A 13,422-nucleotide genomic window follows, 5' to 3' on the forward strand; every position below is an offset into this window, starting at 1 on the left:
CCCCAGAGTCAATTCTAGGAAACACATTTCTTTATTGACACCCCTGGAGGGGCGGCTGTCCACCCTGCCCCGTCCCCTGGTCTGGCATGATCTGGGCCGCAGCTGCAGCTCCTCATCTGTATTCCCCGGCCAGGATGGTGGCCACAGCTGTCAGGAACTTCTCCCAGGCAGCCTGCAGTTCAGGGGTGTACTCCCCTTGCAGATGGGAAGCCAGCACCACCTGAAAACACTGGATCAGCAGCTGTAGGTACAGAGAATGACAAATGTTGGGGTCTTCCCGGAGAGACCAACTCCACCCCCACCACCTCACTGATCTCTGACACCCCTGGGCCTCCTCACTGGTCTCTGCCACCCCCTGTCCTCCCCAACTCCCCACTGATCTCTGCCATCCTCCATCCTTCCCACCAGTCTCTGCCACCCCCGGTCCTCCACACCAGTCTCTGCCACCTCCCCTGGTCCTACCCACCTCCCCACTGATCTCTAGCACCCCGGTCTCTGCCACGCCCAGTGCTCCCCACCTCTCTTCTCCTCTTCTTTCCAGGGACAAAGTGTGCAGAGGGAAAACCCAAACTGGTTTACAGGAGAGGCAATGCCAGGGGTGTGTGTGCATGATTGTTTGTACATTTCCACATTCCGTGTGTGTGTGTACCTCTCTGAGCTGTGTCTAGATTGTAAGCTTGCTATGGGCAGGGAACATGTCTACCAACTCTGTTAGACTGTACTCTCCCAAGTGCGTAGTACAGTGCTCTGCACATAATAAGCACTTAATAAGTACCATTGATTATGTCTGTCAATGGGTTCTGTCTGTGTGTGTCTCTATGCTGCATGTGGCGGGGGGGGGGGGGGGGGGTGCATACGTCACTGGCTGTAAGTCTGTGGGCATTTCTATGTGCTGCTTGTTGTGTGTCTGGAGGCATTTTATGTACTGTGTGTGTATGCACCTCGGTTTACTGTTTGTGTCTATCAGTGCATGTACACTCATCTCTGGATAGTCAGTGTGCCTCTATGGGTGTTCTGGGCACGTTTCTATGGTCCGTGGGTGCATTTCTGGTTTGCACTGGGTGTGTATCTCCTGTGTGGGTGTGCGTGCTACTGTACATGCCTCTCTGTATGCTGTGTAGGTGCTTGTATCTACCCCAGCGCTTGGTACAGTGATAAGTATATAGTAAGCATCTAACAGACAGGGCAATTATTAGGTGGTATGTACACAAATCTCATGGGCTCTGGGCTTGCTCTGTGCTCTCTTAGAATAGGAGCCCCCTCTTCGATTGTTAGCTACCCAAGGGTCAGGGACCGGGTCTAATTCCCCCATCTGAATTCTCTCCCAGACCTTATTATGGTGCTCAGCACACAGTAAGCACTTAATAAATACTATAACTACTTCTGTGTTTCTGGTCTGTGCTCTGTGTACACGCTGCATACACACCCCTGTGTGGGTCACCGAGCATCTCTAAGTGCTGAATTTTTATCTCTGGGTGCTTCCCTGGGCTCTTTGTGGTCAGGGAACTTATCAACTCTGTTGAAATGGACTCTCCCTAGCGCTTAGTACAGTGCTCTGCATACAGTAAGCGCTCAAATAATACCATTGATGATGTTGCCTCTATCACCATGTGAGAGGACCCCGTGGGGATGCAGTGATAACTGGATGCAGTGATAACTAAGGCTTGGAAGACCCTTTGAGATCCCAGGGTGCAAGGAAAGGCTGCGTTCCAGGCGGGACGGGGGGGAAAGGCCCTGGGTAGGGGGAGGTTTGGGGGTCAATTCCTCAGAGACGAAGGATGGGCAGGGCGTGCGGACGCTATTCCAATGAGCTTCAAAATGATCGAGGGCCCCCTTCTACTCCCGCTCACCGGATAGTTTGTGGGGTCGACGCGCAGGCGGCCGGTATGCAGCTCACTGAGGGGAGCCAGGGCCCCAGTCAGATTGTCCAGGTTCTTCACAGCCTCGCCCACGGCCACCAGCACCCGCCAGCCGTGGTGAAGCAGCTGCGAGGGGTCGTCCTGCACGGACAGGTGGGGGAAGTAGGCCCGGGTGGTGGGATACACGATCAACAGCCTGGATGGGAGGGGCAAGTCAGGAGGAGAGGGGCAAATCACCACCCCCCTTCTCCTCTGCCTAGGCCTGCCCCTCCCCACATTAAGGCTTCCCCCAGCTCACTCCATGCCCCATACCCTTCCTGGGACTCCCTTCCCCCAATCCCTTTGCCTCCTCTCCTCTTCATCCCCCTCTCCCCTTTCCCCTCTTTTCCCTGTGGTCCCTCACTTCCCCCCCATCCCCTTCTCCTTCACCCCTCCTGCCTTTTCATTCATTCATTCATTCATTCATTCATTCATTCATTCGTTCGTTCATTCATTCATCCATTCATTCATTTCTATTTATTGAGTGCTTATTAATAATAATTATGATGATGGTATTTGTTAAGCGCTTACTATGTGCCAAACACTCTTCTAAGCACTGGGGTAGATACAAGGTAATCACGCTGTCCCACATGAGGCTTACAGTCCTAATCCTCATTTTACAGATGAGGTAACTGAGGTACAGAGAAGTGAAGTGGCTTGCCTAAGGTCACACAGCAGACAAGTAGAGGAGCCAGGATGAGAACCCACGACCTTGAACTTCCAAGCCTGTGCCCTTTCTACTAAGCCACACTGCTTACTGTGTGCTGAGAACTGTACTAAGCGCTTGGGAAAGTAAGCAGCATGGCCTAGTGGCAAGAGCATGGGCTTGGGAGTCAGAAGATGTGGGTGCTAATCCCAGCTCTGCCACTTATCTGCTGTGTGACCTTGGGCAAGCCACTTTACTTTTCTGTACCTCAGTTACCTCATCTATAAAATGGGGATTGACTGTAAGCCCCACATGGGACAACCTGATTACCTGGTATCCATCCCAGCACTTTGAACACTGCTTGGCACGTAGTAAGCACTTAACAAATAACATCATTATTATTAATATATTACAATAAAACACTCCTAGCCCCAGAACACTTATCTATATATATATACAGATATATATATATATCTGTAATTTTATTTACTGAATTGAGGTCTATTTGTATTGCTGTCTGTCTCCCCCACTCTAGACCGTGAGCTTGTTGTGGGCAGGATTGTCATTCTTTATTGTTGTATTGTACTTTCCCATGCACTTAGTACAGTGCTCTGCACACAGTAAGCGCTTAATAGATAGGATTGAATGAATGAATGAACAATAAACAGACACATTCCCTGCCCACAATAAGCTTACGGTCTAGAGCAGGTGGGTAGGGGGAAGACAGGCATCAGTAGAAATAAATAAATGACAGATAGATAGAGACATAAGTGCTCTGGGATTGGGAGGAGGGATGAATAAAGAGAGAGAGTCAGGGTGATGCAGAAGGGAGTAGGAGAAGAGGAAAGGAGGGCTTAGTCAAGGAAGGCCTCTTGGAGGAGATGGGTCTTCAATAAGGTTTTGAAGTAGGGGGAGACTACTCCATCCCCTTATCCCCCTCTGGCCCCTCCCCCACCCCCCACCTCCCACCTGTGCAGTAGCTCGGCCCCAAAGGCTGCCTCGTGGCCAGCAATCAGGTCCCACACGTTGAAGATGTAGCCCTGCTCCTCAGGTGACAGCATGATGCCAGCGTCTCCCTCGCTCTGCACCCCCAAAACTTTTACAGTGCGAGCCCCAGTCTGCCCCACCCGGACCCCGCCCCGTTATCTCCCGCCGGCGCCCCCAGCCCGGGTCTGGAACCCCGGCCCTTCCACCCACTTATCTGCGCGCCCACACCGCAGAGGGAGCCTGACCCTGCAATAGCAATCACAACCACAATCATAATAATAATAATAATGATGGCACTTGTTAAGCACTTACTATGTGCCTTTCACTGTTCTAAGCGCTGGGGTAGATACAAGGTAGTCAGGTTGGACGCAGTCCCTGTCCCACGTGGGGCTCACGGTCTTAATCCCCATTTTACAGATGAGGCCACTGAGGCCCAGGGAAGTGAAGTGACTTACCCAAGATCACGCAGCAGACCTGTGGCAGAGCTGGGATTAGAACCCATGACCTTCTGACTCCCAGGCCGGTGCTCTATCCACTAAGCCATGCTGTTTCTTCTAATAACAGTCATAATAGTGCCATTTTTAAGTTCTTATGATGTGCCAAGCACTGTACTAAGCCCTGGGGTAGACACAAGCTCTTTAGAAATGATCCAGCAGAACTGGCACCAGGGGACCCGCAGCAGTCCCATGGAACAAAAACAGAGATACCAGGCGGCCTGCAGCCCCCTCTTTCCCCTAGCCCAATCCAGGTCCCTTTTCCCCCTGGGCAGCCTCCAGCCCCCTCCCAAAAAGTTCCCTGCCTACTGGCAGGGCCATCCTCTGCCAAAACACTAAGGAGGGGTAGGGCATTCCTTCCGGGCCAGCCTACGATAACCAAACAAGTGCCTAACAAGCTGGCATTCATTAATTCATTTATTCGGTAGTATTATTGAGTGCTTTCGGTGTACAAAGCACTGTACTAAGCACTTGGGAGAGCACAATAGAACAACAAAACAGACACATTCCTGCCCACAGTGAACTCATAGTTTAGAGGGGAGGACAGACATGAATATAAATAAATAGATAAATAAATGACAGATCTGTACAGATATATACATATGTGCTGTGGGGATGGGAGGGAGGATGATTGAAGGAGCAAATAAAAGCATGGTCTGTCAGGCACCTTTCTCGCCCTCTGAGCCTCAGCTCCTAGACAGAAACAGCCTCCTTGCTCTGGTACTGCTCCTCCTTCAAATCTCAGCACTTGGGCAGCCCAGCCTTGGTGGTGGTGGTGATGTGGGGGGTGGTGAGGGGCAGAGGGGGTTGTGGGGAGAGAAGGAAGGGTCTCCAGGATGGCCAACGCTGGCTGGCACACTTATCATTATACATAGGGGGCCTTTCTAGACATCTCACTGGACCCTCTCCTGGCATGGTGCCCAATTTGCAGAAGGCATAATGATGGCACCTGTTAAGCACTTACTATGTGCCTTTCACTGTTCTAAGCGCTGGGGTAGATACAAGGTAGTCAGGTTGGACTAAGGCCCAGGGAGGGGACGATGTCAGCCTGGCCCTCCCAATGGCTCTCTTTGCCTGCTGGCATCTGGAATGACCCTTCCATGGGTCAGGTGAATGTTTAACACAGCCTCCACCCAGCTGGCAAGGGAACAGTGGGCAGTTGTCAGGGGAAGGGGACTTGGAGAGAAATAAGAATTATGGTATTGTGCCAAGCACTGTACTAAGCATTGGACCTCCATGGGGCTCCCAGTTTAAATAGGAGGGAGAATAAGTACTGAACCCCCAGTTTGCAGATGAGGGAACTGTAGTCCAGAAAAGATAAATGACTTACCCAAGGTCACGCAACAGGAATGTGGAAGAGCTGGGATTAGACTCCCACATCTGGGCTCTCTGCACTAGGCCATGCTGCTTCCGAAAATAGAAATAGAGAAAGTCCAATCTGTAAAGCTCAAACACCCAACCACAAAACCTGTGTCAGTTTTACCATATACACAAGCCAAAGCTTAAGATGTGGCTGTGGAAAGAAACTTCCACCCTCCCCAAACCCAGGCCCCAGGGGAGCACTGAGCCCAGCATGATGTAGTGGATAGAACACGGGCCTGGGAGTCAAAAGGCCATGGGTTCTAAACCCGCCTCCACTACTTGTCTGCTCTATGGTCTTGGGAAAGTCACTGTGTTTCTCTGTGCCTCAGTTACCTCATCTATAAAATGAGGATTGAAACTGCGAACCCTATGCGGGACAGGGACTGTGTCCAACCCCATTTGCTTGTTTCCACCCCAGCTCTTAGTATAGTGCTTGGCATGTAGTAAACGCTTAACAAATACTACAGTGAATATCTCACCACCCCCTGCTCACCTTGAGACAGTGGGAGAGAACTGCCTGGGCCAGGTCTTATTCCCTGTTCTCCACCCTCCTCAATGTTCTTCCTCCCTCGACCCTGTTTTTCCTCTTTCTTCCGCCCCCTCAGCCTCGGTTCCCCAGAGGAATAGAGAGCAGGAAGCAGAAGTTGATTTTATTATCCTTTTATTAGGCTCTTGGAGAAGGACAACCTCCCAGGGGCGGGGGGCTTGGAGGTCAGAGGAATAGGTGGAGGCAGCCCCCTGTGCGCCAGGACCCATCGGTGACTCGGCCCCTCTCTCCTCCTCGTAGCGGCAGGGCGCTCATCTGTATTTCTCGGTCAGGATGGAGGAAACGATGGACAGGAACTTGTCCCAGGCGGCGTGGGCCTCGGCCGTGAAGTCGGCCGGGAAGCGAGAGGCCAAGGACACCAGGATGCAGTGGGAGAGGAGCTGTGGGAGGAGAGAGGAGGAGTCAGGGGAGTTGCAGGGGGAATCTCGCGCCCTCCCCAGCACCCTCCCCAGACCCCCGCAGCCCCCGGGCCGACCGCCCACCTTGAAATTGACGGGGTCGACGCGGAGGATGTAGGCGTGCAGCTCGCTCAGCTTGGACAGGGCGCCCCCGATATTGTCGATGTTCTTCACGGCCTCCCCGATGGCACCGATGACCTTGGACCCGTGGGTGCGCAGCTGGGCCGAGCCCTGGCTCAGGTCGAAGTGGGGGAAGTAGGTCTTGGTCTGGGGGTAGCTGGCAAACAGCCTGGAGGAGGACAGACGGAGAGAGGCTGTGGAAATGGGGGTGGCAGTATGACAAAGGGAGGGCAGGGCAGGCAAAAGGTGCAGAGAGAGACCAGTCCTCAGGATGGCAAATGGGTCCCAGGAAGGGTTAGACAGCCACTGAGGGGACTCGCTAAATGGCCCCGTTCCCCTCCAAGGTTGAAAAGAGCCAAGATGGAGTTGGCTCTGCTCAACCCTCCTGCCACCCCCAGACTCAGGGCCTGGTGCTGAGTGGCTTGAGGCCCCGGGAAGAAGGAGTCAGCCTGGCTGTGGCCACGGAGACTGTGGCTGGGGTCCTGGAATCTTGGGCCCATCTCACCTCTCCAGCGACTCAGCCCCGATGGCGTCAGCCTGGGTGGCCGCCTTTCCCCAGATGGAGATGACTGAGGTCTTGTCGCCTTTGGTCAGAGACATGGCGTCTGGACTCGCGGGCTCAGGTTCTTCTCACTGGGAAATTTGAGATGAGCGACTGGTACCTTCCGCCCCCAGGGACTCTCCTTATAAAAGGGCCGGGGGAGAAGGGGTCCGGGCATCCCTGCTCCCCTATTGGTCCTGACGATGGAGGGGGGTCCGCCCACAGGGTGGAGTTGTCTAATCTGTCTCAGGAACAATGCCCCGATAGAGGAGGGTCCGGGCAGGGCCGGGGGCTCCGGGCAGTTATCGGCATCGTCCATCTTTACAGGAGTTCTGAGGGTAGGGGTGGGGGTGGGGCCCCGGACCCAGGCCAGTTCAGAGAAATCCCCCTCTCTGGCCTGTCAGCCAGGCGGAGGTCTAGTGGTCTGAGGTTGGGGTGGTGGGACTGCGAGTCGGAGGCTGGAAACTGAGGCTGGGGACACAGATTGGGACTATAGCATAATGGGAATGTCCCTGTCCCATATGGGGCTCACAGTGCTAAGGGGGAAGGGAAAGCATTGACTGATTGATTGACTGAACAGGTATTTAATTCCCATACTATATTTGAGGAAACTGAGGCACAGAGAAGTGAAGTGGTTTACTCTTGATCACACAATAAGCAAGTAGTGGAGCCGGAATTAGAACTCAGGTGCCCTAACCCCCAGGCTCTTTCCATTAGGGAACCCTGCTTCTCCTGATACATTGCTATTGTTTCCTGCTTTGATTATTTGTAATGTATTGTACCTTTCCAAGTGCTTAGTGGAGTGCACTACACAAAGTAAACACTTAATAAATTTGATTGAATGAATGAATAAATGAATGGGCTAAGGGTCCATCTCTCTCTCCCTTCTTTGTTACCTATGCTTTAAGCACTTGTTATTTACCCCACCCTCAGCCCCACAGAACTTATGTCAATATCCATCATTTATTTTCATGTCTGTCTCCAGCTCTGGACTGTAATCTTCCTGTGGACAAGGAACATGTCTACCAGTTCTATTAGATCTGATTCTGCCAAGCACTTAGTACATTTCTCTGCCCAGAATAAGAGCTCAAGAAACACCACTGATCGATTGATCATGTCATCCAGGTCTCTCATCACCTTCCTGCCTCCTGTGTCTCACCATTCCAGTCCACACTTCAATCTGCTGCCCCTGTGATTTTTCTACAAATGTTTTAGTCCATTTCCCTACTCCTCAAGAACCTCCAAGGGTTGCCCATCCACCTCTGCATCAAACTGAAACTCCTCACCATCTGCTTTAAAGTGGTCAATCACTTTGCCCCCTCCTACCTCATCTCACCAGCCCCCACAGTTCAGCCCGCACACTTCACTTCTCTAATGCCAACCTTCTCATTATACCTCCATCTCATCTATCTCATCTCATCTCATCTCATCTCATCTCGAGATCTCGTCTCAATCTCATCTATTTTACTGCCTATCCCTAGCCCACATCTAGTGGAATGCCCTCCCTCTGCATATCCAAAAAACAGTGACTCTCCTCCACTTCAAAGTCTTATTGAAGGCACATCTCCTCCAAGAGGCCCTCCCTGACTAAGCCTGCACTTCCTCTTCTCCCACTTCCTTCTGCATCACACTGATTTACTCCCTTTATTCACCATCTCCCTCAGCTCTTCAGCACTTATTTACATATCTGTAATTTATTTATTTATATTAATGTCTGTCTCCCCTTCTAGACTGTATGCTCATCGTGGGCAGGGAATATGTCTGTTGTATTGTACTCTCCCAAGAACTTAATATGGTACTCTGCATGCAGTAAGCGCTCAATAAATATGACTGATTGATTGGCACTGGAATTGATATTCTATAAACAGATTGGACACAGTCCCTGTCCACCTGGGGCTCACTGTCTAAGAGGAAAGCAGAACAAGAAATGAATCCCCATATTGTAGATGAGGAAAGTGAGGTTCAGAGAAATTAACTAACTCAAGGTCACTCATCAAGCAAGGAGCAAAGCTAGGATTGAAATCTAAATCCTACCTAGGTCTCCTTGGCTCCCTGTTCTGTGTTCTTGCCACTGGGCCATTTGTCTGTGTGTGATACTGGTGAAGTCATTTTACTTCTCTGGGCCTCAGTTACTTCACCTGTAAAATGGGGATGGAGACTGTGAGCCCCACTTGGCACAGGGACTGTATCTAACCCAGTTTGCTTGTATCCACCCCAGTGCTAAGGACAGTGCCTGGCACATAGTAACCGCTTCATAAATACCATAATTATTATTAGCATTATTTTTGCATAGAGTAAGTGTTTAACAAAAGCCATTATTATTATTATTATTATCTTTGTCATTATCATTATTACCATCAGTCAACAGATTGATCGATTTGGACACTGGGGCAAAAAAAGGACAAGGATATTTTTACAGCATTTCATTCACTCATTCACTCAATCATATTTATTGACGTTTACTGTGTGCAGAGCATTGTACTAAGTGCTTGAAAAGTACAATTCAGCAATAAAGAGAGACAATCCCTGCCCACACTAGGCTCACAGTCTTAATCCTCATTTTACAGATGAGGTAACTGAAGCCCAGAGAAGTGAAGTGACTTGCCCAAAGTCACACTGCAAGCAAGTGGGAGAGCTGGGATTAGAACCCAGGTTCTCTGGTTCTGAGGGCCTTGTTTTATCCATTAGGCCACATTGCTTCCTGTGGGGGCACCAGCTTCAAGGAGCTCTCCAAGCTCTCCAAGCCCAGTTCTTGGCCCTGATAGAGTTTAAGGGTAAGACCCCGAACCCTGACCAGCCAATCAATGAGTAGTCACTACTGAACCCCTTCTGCATGCACGTCACTGTACTGAGCGCTTGGGAGAGCCAATAGATTTAGTAGACGTGACTCCTGTCCTCAGGTAGCTTGCACTCAAGCTACTCAAGGGGTCATCTTGGGGACCCCAGCTCAGGGATATTCCCACAGGGGAAGGGAACGGGGGGAGACCCTGGGTTTAGGAGTCAGAAAATCAGGTTTCTAATCCCAGCACTGCCACAGGCCTGCTATGTGACCTTGGGAAAGTCACCTAACTTCTTTTTCCATAGTTGCAAAATGGATTGGGAGTTCCATGTGAGGTGGCCGCTGCAACTGATATGATGGCCTCGGATCTCTTCTGGAGTACAACCCAGACTGAAGCTTCTTAATAATAATAATGATAATAATAATGGTATTTATAAAGCACTTACTATGTGGCAGGCACTGTACTAAATGTTAGGTAGTTACAAGCAAATCGGGTTGAACATAGTTCCTGTCCCATGTGGGGCTCACAGTTTCAATCCCCATTTACAGATGAGGGAACTGAAGTCCAGAGAATTGAAGCGACTTGCCCAAGGTCATACAGCAGACAAGTGGCGGAGGTGGGATTAGAACCTTCTGACTCCCAGGCCTGTGGTCTATCCACTACACCATGCTGCTTCTCTTCCTTGTGGCTAGGGATTGTGTCTACCAGCTCTGTGGTGTTTCTCCCAAGTGCTTAGTCCACAGCTTTCCACACAGTAAGCTCCCAATCAATATCACTGATTGATTGATTGATTGATGCAGAGTATGCCCTCAGTGAATTAAAGGAGTGAATGATCCAGGAATGGTCCAAAAGCCTTGCCTCATTCAAGGAGTTTGTCTCCCAGAATCCTCGAGATTGTTCTCCCAGATTCCCCAGCTCCAGCCTGAAATGCTACACCTGAGGGACAGGGGAAGGGTCCTCCACCCCCGATCCTGGAATCACCACATGAATCTGAAATGGGAATAACTCTTTTGCCCTGGGGCCCAAACATTTGTGAGAAAGCACAGAGGCCACAGAGGTTGATTTTATTATGCTTTTATTAGGCTCTTGGAGGAGGACAGCCCCTTCAGAGGTGGAGGGGTCAGAATGGGCAGGGGGCCTGTGGTCCAAAAGCTGTTGGTGAATTGGCCCCTCTCTCCTCCTCGTGGCGGCAGGGCGCTCATCTGTATTTCTCAGTCAGGATGGAGGACACAATGGACAGGAACTTGTCCCAGGCGGCGTGGGCCTCGGCCGTGAAGTCGGCCGGGAAGCGAGAGGCCAAGGACACCAGGATGCAGTGGGAGAGGAGCTGTGGGAGGAGAGAGGAGGAGTCAGGGGAGTTGCAGGGGGAATCTCGCGCCCTCCCCAGCACTCTCCCCAGCTCCCTCCCCAGACCCCCGCGGCCCCCGGGCCGACAGCCCACCTTGAAGTTGACGGGGTCGACGCGGAGGATGTAGGCGTGCAGCTCGCTCAGCTTGGACAGGGCGCCCCCCATGTTGTCGATGTTCTTCACGGCCTCCCCGATGGCGCTGATGACTTTGGACCCGTGGGTGCGCAGCTGGGCCGAGCTCTGGCTCAGGTCGAAGTGGGGGAAGTAGGTCTTGGTCTGGGGGTAACTGGCGAACAGCCTGGAGTAGGAGGAAAGATGGAGAGAGGCTGTGGAAATGGGGGTGGCAGTAAGGCAGAGGGAGGGCAGAGCAGGCAAAAGGTGCAGAAAGAGACCAGTCCTCGGGATGGCAAATGGGTCCCAGGAAGGGTTAGACAGCCACCGAAGGGACTCGCTAACTGGCCCCGTTCCCTTCCAAGGTTGAAAAGAGCCAAGATGGAGTTGGCTCTGCTCAGTCCTCTGGTCACCCCCAGCCTCGGTTCCTGGTGCCGAGTGACATGAAGCCTCGGGAAGAAGGGCCCAGCTTGGCCATGGCCAGGGGGCCATGGTTGGGCTCTGGGATCCCCGGCCCGTCTCACCTCTCCAGAGACTCGGCCCCGATGGCGTCAGCCTGGGTGGCCGCCTTTCCCCAGAGGGAGATGACTGCGGTCTTGTCGGCCTTGGTCAGAGACATGGTGTCTGGACTCTGGGGGCTCAGGTTCTCCTCACTGGGAAACTTAAGATGAGCGACTGGTGCCTGCTTGCCCCGGGGACCCCCTTAATAAAGGGGTCGAGGGAGAGAGGGTCCAGGCTTTTGCATTCTCCCATTGGTCCCGACGATGGGGGCCCGCCCACGGGGTGGAGTTGTCTAATCTGTCTCAGGAACAATGCCTCGATAGCGAGGGTCCGGGCAGGGCCGGGGGCTCCAGGCGGTTATCGGTATCATCCATCTTTACAAGGGTTCTGAGGGTGGGGGTGGGACATCGGATGCAAGCCACTGTACTCAGAGCTGAGGTGGAATCAAGCATATCAGGTTGGACACAGTCCCTGACCCACATGGGGCTCACAGTCTCAATCCCCTTTTTGCAGATGGAGTAACTGAGGCCCAGAGATGGGGAGTGACTTGCCCAAGGTCACACAGCAGACAGGTGGCAGAGCCGGTTTAGAACCCATGACCTTCTGGCTCCCAGGCCTGGCCTCTATCCACTCCACCATGCTGCTTCTCCCTTTCCCGGCCCTCCTGTTCTCCCTCCCCCTTACATTGTGAACCCCGTGAGCAATCAGGACTTTGTCCAACCCATTGATCTAGAATCTACCCCAGAGTTTAGTGCAGTGCTCAGCAAATAGTAGCACTTAAGAAAAACCACAATTTTTATTCGTAAGTAAACACAGACATTGGCCCTCCAGGCGCTCATGACAATAATAATGATGGTATTTGTTAAGTGCTTAGTAAGTGCAAGGCACTGTACTAAGCACTGGGATGGATACAAGCAAATCGAGTTGGATACGGTTCCTCTCCCATATGGGGCTCACAGTCTCAATCCCCATTTTACAGATGAGGTAACTGAGTCATAGACAAGTGAAGTGACTGGCGCAAGGTCACATAGACAATTGCTCAGTGAAAACCACTGATCAACTGAGTGATGTGAACAGGGCTAGATATCTATAATTCTTATTTATTTATATTAATGCCTGTTTCCTTGTTTTGATGTGTATATAGCTACAATTTTATTTATTTATATTGATGCCTATTTGCTTGTTTTGATGTATATGTATCTATTATTTTACTTATTTATATTGATGCCTGTTTACTTGTTTTGATGTCTGTCTCCCCCATTCTAGACTGTAAGCCCAGTTTGGGCGGGAATTATCTCTCTTTATTGCTGAATTGTACTTTCCAAGCACTTAGTACAGTGCTCTGCACACAGTAAGTGCTTTATAAATGCAATTGAATGAATGAAGTGGCTGGTCAGCGTTCGGTTGACAGGATACTATGAGCAAGATAAATGAATAGAAATACAAAATGAAATAAAAGTAGAGTCTGATAAGTCAACGGGGGGCCTATAATAACAATACATTATATGATATTATATAACACAATAAATTATATAATTTATAACATTATCACTTATACGATTTTCTGACATTTAAAATTATTAATAATGGGAATTAATTCCAGAATTCAAATAATATAAATATATAATACAATAATGTTATATAATATATTATATAATATATTACTATATGTTATATGTAGGGTGGATA

The 13,422-nt window shown here is 50.8% G+C and overlaps 3 protein-coding genes across 3 annotated transcripts; all 3 read right to left on the reverse strand.

The window, feature by feature from the left end:
• Positions 1-12: 12 nt before the first annotated feature.
• On the reverse strand, positions 13-3,628 carry LOC114806146 (hemoglobin subunit mu-like). Its single transcript, XM_029049439.1, has 3 exons — positions 3,514-3,628; positions 1,851-2,055; positions 13-241 (listed from the first exon to the last, which is right to left on the reverse strand). Exons 1-3 carry the CDS (start codon positions 3,603-3,605, stop codon positions 113-115), a joined length of 426 nt encoding a protein of 141 aa, XP_028905272.1. The 5' UTR covers positions 3,606-3,628; the 3' UTR covers positions 13-112.
• Positions 3,629-6,031: 2,403 nt separating this feature from the next.
• Positions 6,032-7,091, reverse strand: LOC100087450 (hemoglobin subunit zeta-like). Its single transcript, XM_029049331.1, has 3 exons — positions 6,958-7,091; positions 6,417-6,621; positions 6,032-6,314 (listed from the first exon to the last, which is right to left on the reverse strand). The coding sequence occupies exons 1-3, from the start codon at positions 7,050-7,052 to the stop codon at positions 6,186-6,188; spliced, it is 429 nt and encodes a 142-aa protein (XP_028905164.1). The 5' UTR covers positions 7,053-7,091; the 3' UTR covers positions 6,032-6,185.
• Positions 7,092-10,912: 3,821 nt separating this feature from the next.
• Positions 10,913-12,044, reverse strand: LOC100087459 (hemoglobin subunit zeta-like). The gene is made up of 3 exons (XM_001510345.3): positions 11,757-12,044; positions 11,215-11,419; positions 10,913-11,100 (listed from the first exon to the last, which is right to left on the reverse strand). The coding sequence occupies exons 1-3, from the start codon at positions 11,849-11,851 to the stop codon at positions 10,972-10,974; spliced, it is 429 nt and encodes a 142-aa protein (XP_001510395.1). The 5' UTR covers positions 11,852-12,044; the 3' UTR covers positions 10,913-10,971.
• Between the last annotated feature and the right edge of the window lie 1,378 nt (positions 12,045-13,422).

This window comes from Ornithorhynchus anatinus, chromosome 21 (genome assembly GCF_004115215.2).
Source record: "Ornithorhynchus anatinus isolate Pmale09 chromosome 21, mOrnAna1.pri.v4, whole genome shotgun sequence".
Lineage (NCBI taxonomy): Eukaryota > Metazoa > Chordata > Mammalia > Monotremata > Ornithorhynchidae > Ornithorhynchus > Ornithorhynchus anatinus.